The sequence below is a fragment of the Nicotiana sylvestris genome, chromosome 5 (assembly GCF_000393655.2).
Source record: "Nicotiana sylvestris chromosome 5, ASM39365v2, whole genome shotgun sequence".
NCBI lineage: Eukaryota > Viridiplantae > Streptophyta > Magnoliopsida > Solanales > Solanaceae > Nicotiana > Nicotiana sylvestris.
Window position 1 is genome coordinate 34,742,351 of NC_091061.1, and position 13,085 is coordinate 34,755,435.

General features: G+C 37.7%; 1 protein-coding gene across 1 annotated transcript; it reads left to right on the forward strand.

The window, feature by feature from the left end:
* The first annotated feature begins 11,909 nt into the window (after positions 1-11,909).
* Positions 11,910-12,410, forward strand: LOC138868499 (uncharacterized). The gene has a single exon (XM_070146054.1). The coding sequence runs from the start codon at positions 11,910-11,912 to the stop codon at positions 12,408-12,410; it is 501 nt and encodes a 166-aa protein (XP_070002155.1).
* The last annotated feature ends 675 nt before the right edge of the window (positions 12,411-13,085 follow it).

Here is a 13,085-nt window from a genome sequence, read left to right on the forward strand (position 1 = left end):
CTCTCAAGACGACGCTGCTCATCATCCGGCATAACTGGCACAATAAACTCCTGAGCTGGTGCAACCGACTGAGCTGGAGGTGCCCCCGATGTCTGTAGTCCCTGCACTACCTGCTCAGGTGTGCGAGTAGCGGGGGTCTGATTGCCTCCCCCGGCCTGTGAAGTAGATGCTGCTGTAGTGGCTAAAACTGCCTGAGCCAGGCCAGTGCAAACTGATAAGATCTGTGCCAAGGCCTCCTGAAGATCCGGAACCATGATAGGCATAGCTGGTGCCTGAACTGGTGCTGCTGGAGCATCCATAGTGGGAGCCTGATCCGGAGCCGGGGCAGCCGATGCATCAATAGGTGCTGCCCTCGCTGCTCTGCCCCTGCCACATCCACGACCGCGCCCACAGCCTCTGGTGGCCTCAGTGGGTGGCACTGGTGGTCGTCCACCTCGTCCGGTAGCTCGTGTCCTTACCATCTGTGAGAGAATGGAATATCAGAAGCTTAGTACTCAGACCAACAAGTTCGCACGACAAGAGTTTCAAGAATATGAAATTTTTTCTAAAGGTTCTGCAGCCTCTCGAGGATAAATACAGACGTCTCCGTACCGATCTGCGAGACTCTACTAAACCTGCTCATGACTCGTAAGACCTAAGTAACCTAGGCTCTGATACCAACTTGTCACGACCCGATCCCCGAACCCGGTCGTGATGGCGCCTCTCGTGAAGACAAGGCCAGCTAGACCAAAATGGAACACCTCTTTTAAACAGTTAATCATCATAAACAGTAATAACATATAATGCTCATTAATTGTGGAATTTAACGATAATAACAGCAGGAACCATCCCGACATAGCCCAAACCAGGGTGTCACAAGTCATGAGCTACTACAGAATCTACTATAGGTCTACAAAGTACGGAATTCGATACAACAGTTTGAAGAAAACATAAATGATAGAGGATAAGAGAGTCAAGGGACTGCGGACGTCAACAGCTACCTCGTAACTCCAAATCACCGCCTAGCCTGGAAGGAATCAGCGCTCAGGTGCGAACTCTGCTATACCTGAATCTACACACATGGTGTAGGGAGTAATGTGAGTACTCCGACTCAGTGAGTAATAATTACAAATAATGGCTGAAAGTATGAAAACACGTAAAGGCACAAAGCAATTCCATATCAAGCAGTAAAATCACTTAAAGCAGTAAATCAGTGAAGAAATCAAATGATATTCCTTTTTAAAGCAAGTAAAACAGGTAATTTAACAGGTAATTAACAAGTAGAAATCCGCCCCTCGGGCACAGTATCAATTGCTCAGCAGAGTATCAGCCCCTCGGGCTCACTCTCAGTACAGTATCAGCCCCGCGGGCTACCTCACAATCACTCAGCATAATGGTCAGCCATTGTTACCTGACCAACTTCCATCAAACAGTGTCATTGTTACCACTGTTTCAAATCACATGGGTACCCGCGCTCACTGTGGGTGTGCAGACTCCGGAGGGGCCCCTTACGGCCCAAGCGCTATATCAAGCCACCTCGTGGCATCAACACTCAGCATATCCTCACATCACTCAAGCCACCGCATGACATAAATAGTGTCTCAGGCCCTCGGCCTCATATCACTCAGCATATCCTCACATATGGCCCTCGGCCTCACTCAGTCCAAAAATCATCATAAGCCCCTTGGGAATTAGTAAAACGGTAGTCCTCAGCCCAAAACATGATGTAGAAATATCATTTTAGTTTCAAAACTGAGTAAAAGTGGCTTAGTTTGTAAAGCAGTAGATAGCAACAGGGCTGAGTTCAAATAATAAGTCAAGTAGTGAGGAAACAGTGATAAAAATCCCCGAAGGGTCCAAATAGTTGGCACGAAGCCCAAATATGGCAATCAGCCCAAATCATGATGGTAACAAATGAATTTCAGTCAAATATTCGGTAAAATCATCAATCAGGATGGACCAAGTCACAATCCCCAGTAGTGAAGACCCCACGCTCATCATCCAGCGCGTATCTTGCCTAAATATAGCACTATGATGTGCAATCCGGGGTTTCAAACCCTCAGAACATCATTTACAACCATTACTCACCTCGAACTGGCTAATTCTCTAGCTCACGACGCCTTTGCCCCTTGAATTGGCCTCCACGCGCGTCGAATCTATCCAAAATCAGAACGAATACGTCACAATATGCTAAGGGAACCAAGCCCAAGCGAAAACATTCGAAAAATATCAAAAATCTCGAAATTAGCAAAACCCGAGCCCACGTCTCGGAATCGGGTAAAATTTACATTTTCAGAATCCTCATACCCTCACGAGTCTAACCATACCAAAATTATTCAGTTCCGATACCATTTGGTCCTTCAAATCATCATTTTACATTTTTGAAAGGTTCCACAATTTTCTTCCCAAATTCCATCTCAAATCACGAATTAAATAATGAATTCAGTGATAGATTCATGTACTCTAACCAAATCTGAGTTAGAATCACTTACCCCGACCAATTTCTTGAAAAACTTTCGAAAAATCGCCAAAATCCGAGCTCTCTAGGTCAGAATATCAAATAAAACCCAAAACATCGTTTTTATGGAGTACCCCTCGGATTCCGACACCGCTGACCGCACAAAAATGACCGCGGTCCGCGCAAAAACGACCGCGACCGCGCAGGTCTTGCTTTGCAGGGACAGACTTTAGTATTTTGGCCATAACTTTCGCTACAGATGTCTAAATTGCGATATCCTTACCTTTCTGGAAACTAGACACGAAGGGCTACAACTTTAGTTTTTGAATCACCTCAAAATTCTTTGTGGATCCAAAGATATGAGCTTCCGAAGTAGGACCAGCAACCTGCAGTCTTCACGACCGCGGCCGCGGCCACTTTGACGCGGCCAACACTAGGCCAGCGCGCCCAGCGCGAAAAGGAGCGCGGTCCACGCCAAAACTGCTGCTCCCTCCATTTTACTAAGTTCCGGGGTGTCCGTACTCGCTCAAAACTCACCCGAAACACACCCGAGGCCCCGGGACCTCAACCAAAAGCACCAACGCATCCTAAACATTATTCAACCTCGTTCCAATCATTAAAACACCTCAACTAACACCAAAATCATCAAATCACCTCGAATTCAAGCCTATGAATCTCAACAACAACAACCCAGTATAATCCCACAAGTGGGGTATGGGGAGGGTAGTATGTACGCAGACCTTACCCCTACCCCGAAGGGTAGAGAGGCTGTTTCCAGGAGACCCTCGGCTCAAAAAAGCAATAGGAGATGATATATTAGTACCATAAAAATGCGTAATAAAAATAACAACAATATATAAGAGATACGAAATATGAAATACAGGATACGAAAATATGAAATACGAAATAGATGGCTGGTATAGTACAACTAGAAGGTAAAGCCCTGCATCAATAGACGACCACTGACATTCCTAGTCTAACTCCTAACTAGATAGTCTCTCTCACTTGTGCTGTAGAAATATTCACACTCTCCCCTAACCTACAACCTTAATGCTCGACCTCCATAATTCCCTATCAAGGGCCATGTCCTCAGTAATCCTAAGTCGCGCCATGTCCTGTCTGATCACCTCTCCCCAATACTTCTTAGGTCTCCCTCTACCTCTCCGCGTGCCCACTACAGCCAGTCGCTCACACCTCCTCACCGGTGCATCAGTGCTCCTCCTCTGAATGTGCCCAAACCATCTGAGTCTTACTTCCCGCATCTTGTCCTCCATGGGGGCCACACCCACCTTCTCTCGAATATCTGCATTCCTAATCTTATCCATCCTTGTATGCCCGCACATCCACCTCAACATCCTCATCTCTGCTACTTTCATCTTCTGGGTGTGTGAGTTCTTTACCGGCCAACATTCAGTTCCATACAACATGGCAGGCCTAACCACTGCTCTATAAAACTTACCTTTTAGTAACGGTGGCACTTTCTTGTCACACAAGACTCCCGACGCTAACCTCCACTTCATCCACCCCACCCCTATACGGTGTGTGACATCCTCGTCAATCTCCCCGATCCCCTGAATAACCGATCCAAGGTACTTGAAACTACCTTTCTTGGGAATGACTTGAGAGTCAAGCCTCACTTCAACTCCCGCTTCCGTCGGCTCAACTCCAAATTTGCACTCGAGGTATTCCGTCTTCGTCCTACTCAACTTGAAACCTTTAGACTCAAGAGCATGTCTCCAAATCTCTAGCCTCTCGTTGACGCCGCCTCTTGTCTCGTCAATTAGAATAATGTCATCAGCAAATTCTAAATTCCATTTTTGATCAAAAACCCAACCAAACCACGTCCGAATGATCTCAAATTTTGCAGACAAGTCCAAAATGACATAACGAAGCTACAGAAACTCTCGGAATTCCATTCCGACCCTCGGATCAAAATCTCACCTATCAACCGGAATTCGCCAAAATACTAATTTCACCAATTCAAGCCTAATTCTACACCATACCTCCAAAACCACCTCCGATCACTCTCCTAAGTCACAAATCACCTCCCGAAGCTAACCGAACCATCAGAACTAACATCCGAACCCTCTAACACATAAGTCAACGTCCGGTTGACTTTTTCAACTTAAGCCTTCTTAAAAGAGACTAAGTGTCTCATTTCTTGCCAAATCCTCTCCGAACTCGAACTAATCATCTCGATCCCATAAAACACGGATAACGAAGCGTAAAGAAGTTGAAATGGGGGAAATGGAGCGGTAACTCATGAGACGACTGGCCGGGTCGTCACACATACCCTCATGCAACCGCTTTTGAAATTCATTGGTGGTATTCTAAGGAGACTTACATGTTTGTTTACAAACACAAGCTTCAACCTGTTAGGGGGAGAGGTTCTGGAAAGTAGAGCCACAATATGCCATGGCACCACCAGCTTTATCTAAGATGGTTGGTATGCCAAAGGTGAAGAGAATAAGAGAGAAGGGTGAGGCTAGTAATATGCAAGGGCTATGGTCAGCTTCAACGAGAGGACTTAGAATGAGTTGTGGTATTGTAGTGCATTAGACCACAATATAAGGAGATGTCCACTGGTAATATAATTTTCTGCATACCTATATTCAATTCTCTACTAATTCTTAATTAATAACTTAATATTTAACTTATGCAAGTCGAGGACAAACGTAAGAATAACTTCCATGAAGAACAAAACTCCCAATCAGTAGAAGATGATGTGCACATAACAGTACCTCAAGATACTCAATAATCAGAATTTATTTTCATTCCAGTTCCCGGTTTGAATCAGCCCACTAGTAAGCCAACCTGTCAGCATTTTAGTTTCAATAGTGTAAAATTTTATCGGCAAGAAGTTGATTATGATTCTGGTCCTACTTTAAGGCCAAAGGTTGTGTCTGAAGCTGGAACTATGCTTCAACAGAGACTTCAACATAAGCACAATACTGGGATAAGGATTATCAATTTCACCGGAGGTGTAATTGGTGTAAATATGCCAATAGATTTGCCATATTCTCCAACAAAACTTACTTGGAAAGGAAAGGAAGAAATGATATCTTCGCAGTTGGAAACTGTAAAGGAGAAAAAATTCAGAAACTGAAGGCTCGTGGGGGCAAGGGGAAATAGTTCAAATCAGTTGTTTTTAGTCTTTGTGCAATGTTATTAGACATTGGTTGCCACTGTATGTTTTGTTATTTTGTGGTATGAATGGGAGGTTATTAGACAAGTAAATATTGTGTTAGTGGAAGGTTTTTGGTGATATTTACTTGTCTAATATCAATTTATAGGTTTGACACAATGACGGGTAATTATCTCGTGGCTTATGTTAATAGCTTCTGTTGGTTATGTGATGGTTTACTTGGCAATGTTGTTTACATAAGGGTTATTGGTATGTTTCATTTAATGTGGTAGTGGTTTTGGTTCTTTAACTTAGGTAAATGTTGATTTTTGTTCTTTGGAATTGGTTAATATAACATCAATTTTAGACAAAAAAACAACAAATTTTTATGGTGTTAAAATGCAGATTTTAACACTAAACATTGCAGTTTTTTATAGTGTTAAAATCTGCTTTTAACACAAAAAATAACAGATTTTCAGCTTGATAAAATGTAGATTTTAGGCCAAAACAAAAGCTGCATGGCGTAGAGTACAACATTACATCAGGCCAAAATAACTTTCATTTAAACACCAATTTATATCATTACAAGCAGAAAATTTTGCATTTTAACACCAAAATAACAACATAAGACTACCAAAAACTGGAGTATTACATAGCAGATTTGTACTGCATTTAAAAAACCAAAATAACTTCAAAATTATACTAGATAACGATGCATTACATAGATTCATTCCTAACATCAAACTTACTAGACTACATATTCCTAGCCGCTATAAAGCCAAAGAAAATAGCCCAAAACACTAAAAGAAAAAACCTTAAATGTTTCCACTGTAGTCTCCAACTTTGATGATTTCAACAAATCTACCAAGTTGATATCCTCCATTTCAGCTACCTATCTTATTTAAATTATTCTTTCCTTTACAAACAAATAACAAACTAAAGTACAAAGGATAAATGGAAGAAAGAAGAGGGAATATTGAAGAGGAAGAAAAATGAAGAGGAATAAAAAGGCAGGAACTTTGGAGCCCTAGATGCACGAAGAAGAATAAGTAATCTGGATGGGTTTTGGTTTAATAAGTATTCTGGTATTAACCATTTGGGTCAGGTATTATATTATGGGTCGGATTATAAGATGGGTTAAGTTAATCTGGACAAATAACACTGTGCCACGTAACTCACTTGAAGACCCACATCAGCTCTGTTAAGCTGAAGGGCAGTTTTAACACACGGAAAAAATGTTATGGGCTTTTTTAATCAAATAGATGGAAGAAGGGTATTTTTAATTCAAAAACCATAGTTCATGAGTATTTTTGAACCTTTCTCGAAAAATATATATATTTCAAATATTATTTTGAGAGCGGCTATATAGTGTTATTTTTCAAAAAAATAAATAAATAAAAACGACGCTTTCCTGTCTAAGAGCATCTTTCTCTTTGGTGTCTTTAGGGGTTATCAACTATGGAAAACAGGATCCAAACTAATGAACTTAAGTTATATATCCAATGTAAAATGGGATGCAGGATATGTGGGGAACTCTTTTACCTGGTATAACGGGAGAAGAAGAAGACACCGAGTTACAAAAAGATTAGATAGAGTGCTTTATAATGATGATTGGTTTGAAAAAATTTTCTTAGTCACCGTTAGACACATACCTAAGAAGGATCTGATCATAATGCTTTATTGATGAGGTGTGCTGCTAGTAATTACAAACCTATCAAATACTTCAAATTCTTAGACTTTTGGACTGAGCAGTCTCAATTTATGCAAATAGTCCAAGATAGTTGGGTTGAGGAGGTCAGGGGAATCCATACTGAATTTTTCATCAAAAATTGAAAAGGTTAGCTGCCACTTTAAGTAGTTGGTCCAGGAATTCAATTGGCAATGTCTTTGAAAAAGTCCAGGAGTTCTAACAGAGAGTGGATGATATGGAGGGCATATATGAAGCAGATAGCAGTGACAACAACAGAAGCGAGTTGTATAAAATATATGCAGAACAAATCAAGTGGACAAAGATGCAGGACTCCATTTTGAGACAAAAAGCTAAGGTAAAATGGGAGGAAGAGGGAGATAAAAATACCAAGTACTTTCGTAGCATTATCAGACAAAGAAGGAAGAGATCCTGTACCTATAGGTGTGATAACCCAAAAGGTCATCTTTTATTTTAGAATTTGTTTCCGTACTAAGGCCTTGAAAACCTCCTTTTATCTTTGCTCGATTTGTGTGCGCATATCGGGTGCAATACCAGAAAGCTTTTGTGTGAAAAATTTAAGAAATAAAGATTTTTGGCTTAAAAAGATGATTTTAGTTGACTTCGGTCAATATTTTGGGTAAACGGACTCGGACCGGTATTCGATGGTCCTAAAGAGTCCATAATAAAATATGGGACTTGGGCGTATGCCCGGAATCGAATTCCGAGGTCCCTAGCCCGAGAAATAAATTTTTGAGGAAAATTATTTAATTAAAAATATAATGGTTTTTAGAAATTGAATAACGTTTGATCTTGTTGGTACCTGATGGATATAATTTATTCATATATTTTTATATGTAAATATTAAATATTTTAAATAAAACATGAATAAATATACCATATTCTTCCGTATTTTCTAACATACTTCGCAGGAGGAAGAGCGTATGAAAATTAAAGAAAAGAAGCAAAAAAGAGTGAGAATTGAGTAGTCAACCGGGAATGAAGAAGCAAATATAACACCAATGTTGCGACAATGACAATTGAAAATCATGAAGCAAATTACACAGTTGCAACTAGCAAACTACAGTTGAAACTATGGTTCTTCCTCTGCAGAATGAAACTCAATTGGCAAATTTATAGTTGCACCTACAATTTCCATAGTTGCAACTATGAAGAACCTTAGGCAAGAAAACTCTATAAATAGAGTATGAATTTGAAGAGAAGACATAGAGTCTTACGGGGAGAAAACTACTCTTTGGTCTCTCTCTTTTCTTTAGTATTTTCTACTAGTTGTCTTTCTTTTAGAAAAATAATATTCCTTCATAAGTTCGTTCTAAATTAGTTTTTCTTACTTCATAATGGAGTAATCTTTTTTTGTTGGGATAGTTGATGAAACTTGATATATATATTATAATACTATCTCAGTTTTAATACATTCTTGGTTTGAAAATTTCTATTTATATTTTATATTGTGCTATAATAATAGTTTTTAACTAATCATTGTTATCACTTCTATATATTTTATCTTTAAGTTACTCTTATATTAATTTTGTAATTCTCACGGAGCAAAATTAATATATAGTAATTATTGAATAAAATAGTGAAGTGAGAGTAATTATTAGTAAGCTATTATTAAAAGTCGGTAATCTTGCTTGTCTCAATTTTAATTCTCACGGAGGAATTGTAGTCGTAGGAGTATTGATTTAGTAAAAATATTCTCAAGAAGTTTTTACTATATTCTAGCACAATTCAAGCAAGAAAAATATTTCGGTTTAATCGTCACTAGTTTTAACTCAATTAATCACATAACCTCACGGAGTGCTATTAATTGACTACTTCTTAGTGAGCTAAATATAATTGTATTAGCAATAAGCAATTATTCCTCAGAGAAATACATGTAAAAATTGAGATTTTATTGTAATATATTATCAAGTGAATTCAACGATTCCCAACTCTTTTAAATTATAAATCTTCCGAAAGTTCTCGGTTTTTGTTTAAGTAATTAACAAGCTTTAAACCTCACTCACTTTTCATCAAATTGATTCTCTCAAATAGTAGTTTAAATATTAAAAGTCTGTAGCATAGATATTCCATTCTCTGTGGGACGATATCATAAACTATACTAGAATTTGACAAAGCTCGAGCAGAAAAATCCTATACACATTGGCCTCATCAAAATTTTGGCGCCGTTGTCGGGGATTGGCGTACATTTACTTCAGATTAAATATTTTGTTACTAATTTGAGACCTTATTATTGTTATTTATCTGTTACTATTATCACTAATTACTAAGTAGTACTATAACTACTACTGTAATATTAATATTATCATTTTTTTACAGCACTTCAAAAAGAAAAAAATAAATATATTAGTACTTCTTCCTATTATTGCTATTATTAGCTTTCCTTCATTATATTTATTGTAGTTATTATTAGTACTATCACCTATTGTATTAATTTTTTCTCATTGCTAGTACTTCGACGTATTTTCTTATATTTTTCAATATAGTTTGTTTTTACATATTATTATTTTCTTATCATTTTTTAGTTATAATTATTTTTCTGTAATATTATATTATTATTATTAGTATTAGTACTTCTACAATATTATTCTTACTGATCACTATTATTCACTAATACAACTTTTGTTTATAATTAATAATACTATACTATTTCAATTCATTGTTAGTATTACTACTGATACTTACTTGTTAGTTTCATTGTTTTATATTTTTATTTTAGTTTATTAGATTAATTACTAGTATTATTATCTATAATATTGTGGTATTTTTTTTCTTCACTAACTATTTATATTTGTAGTTTACTTTAGTTTAGTTATTAATTACTAGTACTATACCAGAAATTAATGTAATTTTTTTTACTTTCAAAATTTTAAGTAGTTTATGATCCGCTCTTCTATAAAAGAATTGGCTAATTACGATCCTGAAATTGAAAGATATCTTCGATTGCACAGGAAAGAACAAACAACGTCTTCTCAAGGAGCAACTTGTGAAGAAATGGAAAACCGGGAAGCAGAGGACATTAACCCACTTGGGATCCCACCACCAGTCCATGTAGAGGAGCAATTTGATGAAGTGGCACCAATGCCAACAAACAAAATCCTTAGGGATTATGTTAGACCTGATCGCTTCAACTGTGAATCTAGTGTCAGGAAGCCCCCAGTGGCAGCTAACAACTTTGAAATCAGGGCTGACCTAATTCAGACAATTCAACAATCTTGTATCTTTACTGGTGATACAAGTGAAGACCCACATAGTCATTTAATTGATTTTCTAGAACTTGTAGAAACTGCTAAGTACAATGGAGTACCTCCTGAAGCTATCAAGTTAAGGCTATTTCTTTTTCTTTAAAAGGAGATGCCAAGACTTGGTTGCGAAGTTTGCCTCAAGGGTCCATTACGACATGGGACCAGATGACTCAGAAGTTTTTAAACAAATATTTTCCCCTGCTAAAACAACAAAGTAAAGACAATACATATCTAATTTCTTGCAGACTGACACTGAGTCAGTTTATCAAGCTTGGGAAAGATTGAAAGCAATATTAAGAAAATGCCTACACCATGATATTCCTAAACATATGCAATTGTACAATTTCTATCACGGGCTAAAACCCTCTGCTAGAAATATGATAGATGCAACTACAAGAGGTTCTGTATTCTGTAATGGGAAAAATAATAGAGGAAGCATTGCAACTGTTGAATGAAATTTCTGTGAATGCTATCCAATGACCATCTGAGCGTCTAATCATTAAAAAGGCTGCTACGGTAAATCAAGTTGATGCTTTAAATACACTAACGCAACAGATTGTTTCTTTGGCACAAAAGTTTGAATCTTTTCAGGTAAATACACAACAATCAAACCAATATGAGGCTTGTGACATGTGTGGAGGAAACCACAAGAACCATGAATGTCAAGCAATCAATCAAACAGATGAGCAGGTTAATGTCATCGGTTACAAACCATATCCTTTTGGGAGTCCAATGACACAAAAACATCCAGGATTTTAGTGGAGTAACCCAAATGGTGCAGACAACTCTCAAAGTTTCCAGAAATAACAGATACAGGGTCTGCCGAGATACCAGAGTAAAAATCATGGGCAACCGAGTTACAGACCTTATCAGCAAGCAGGACCATATCAACAAGCAAGGTCATACCAGCAGAGGCCCCAACAAGCTCATTCAAGTCTTGATGACCTTTTGTACAAGTATATTAAGGTCACTGATGAAAAGATGGAAAGCCAAAATTCATCCCTAAAAAATCTGGAAATTCAGTTAAGCTAATTGGCAGCTCTTGTGTTAGAAAAGATTTAGGGTCTCTTACCAAGCAGTACAGAGAAAAATTCAAAGGAGCACCTTAAGGCCATCACTTTACGGTCAGGTAAGGAACTTGATGAACCTTATACAGACAAACAAGAAAAGAACCACACAGAACAACATGTAGATAAGGGTAAGAATTTTGAAAAACCATCTGAACCATCAAAGGAGAAAGAAATAAAGAATAAGAAAGAAAAAATTTCTGAAAAAATGGTTGCCCCGCCTATGACAATTCCTTTTCCACAAAAATGAAACGAGAAAAGCTTGATGTTCAATTTGCAAAGTTTTTGGAAATCTTAAAATAAATTAATATTAATATTCCTTTTACTAATGCTTTGTTGCAAATGCCTTCATATGCTAAATCTTTTAAAAAAAACTTTGTCAAGCAAAAGGAAATTGGAAGAAGTTTATGTGGTAATGCTTACTGAAAAATGCAGTGCTACACTTCAAAACAAGCTATCACAAAAACTTGGTGATCCTGGTAGTTTTACCATTCCATGCACTCTGGGAGGAGTATATTTTGAAAAAGCACTTTGTGATTCTGGAGCTTCAATAAATTTGATGCCATTTTCTATCTTTAGAAAAGTGGATCTTGGTGAAATGAAAGATCTAGGTGTTTCTCTTCAGTTTGCAAATCAAAGTACTAAGAAACCTAAAGGAATAATTGAAAATGTGCTTGTAAGAGTAGATACGTTTGTTTTCCCTGTAGATTTTATAGTACTTGAAATGAAAGAATGTCCCGATGAACCGATAATTTTGGGTAGACAATTTCTTGCTACAGGAAGAGCAATCATAGATGTTCATCAAGGGCAACTAATCTTAGAGAGTTGATGAAGAAAGAGTCATTTTTGATATGCAAAAGATACTAAGATTTTCAGGAGATGAGGCATCATCTTTATGCTTTTCTATTGACATGATTAGTGATCTTGCAGATGAATTCAAAGATGATCAATTAATCTCAGACTCAATGGAAAGATGTTTGACCAAATCAGACACCACATAAGATGATGATCCCACAATTAGGAGAGAAGCTGAAATACTGGAAAACGATTCTGAGGATAAGGAGAGCAATCAGAAGAAGTTCAACCAAAAATTGAACTCAAAGTTCTTCCTTCTCATTTAAAATATGTTATCTTGAGCAAGAACTATTTCCAGTAATTATTTCATCTTCTTTGACTGCAGAACAAGAAAAAAGACTTATTCAAGTCTTAAAAGCACACAAAGGAGCTTTAGGGTGGACTGTAGAGGATATCAATATGATTAGTCCAGCAATTTGTACGCATAGAATCCTAATGGAAGATAGCTACAAGCCAATAATCTAACCTCAAAGGAGACTGAATCCTGCAATGCAGGAAGTGGTGAAAAAAGAGATTGTCAAGCTTCTGGCGGCAGGTATTATTTACCCAATTTCAAATAGCCCTTGGGTAAGTCCAGTTCAGGTAGTACCAAAGAAAGGAGGTATGACAGTTATAAAGAATGAAAATAATGGGCTCATACCTACAAGGA

Excerpts from the sequence above, each read along its gene's own strand:
- LOC138868499 (XM_070146054.1), top strand. The coding sequence starts at position 11,910 with ATGCTTTGTTGCAAATGCCTTCATATGCTAAATCTTTTAAAAAAAACT.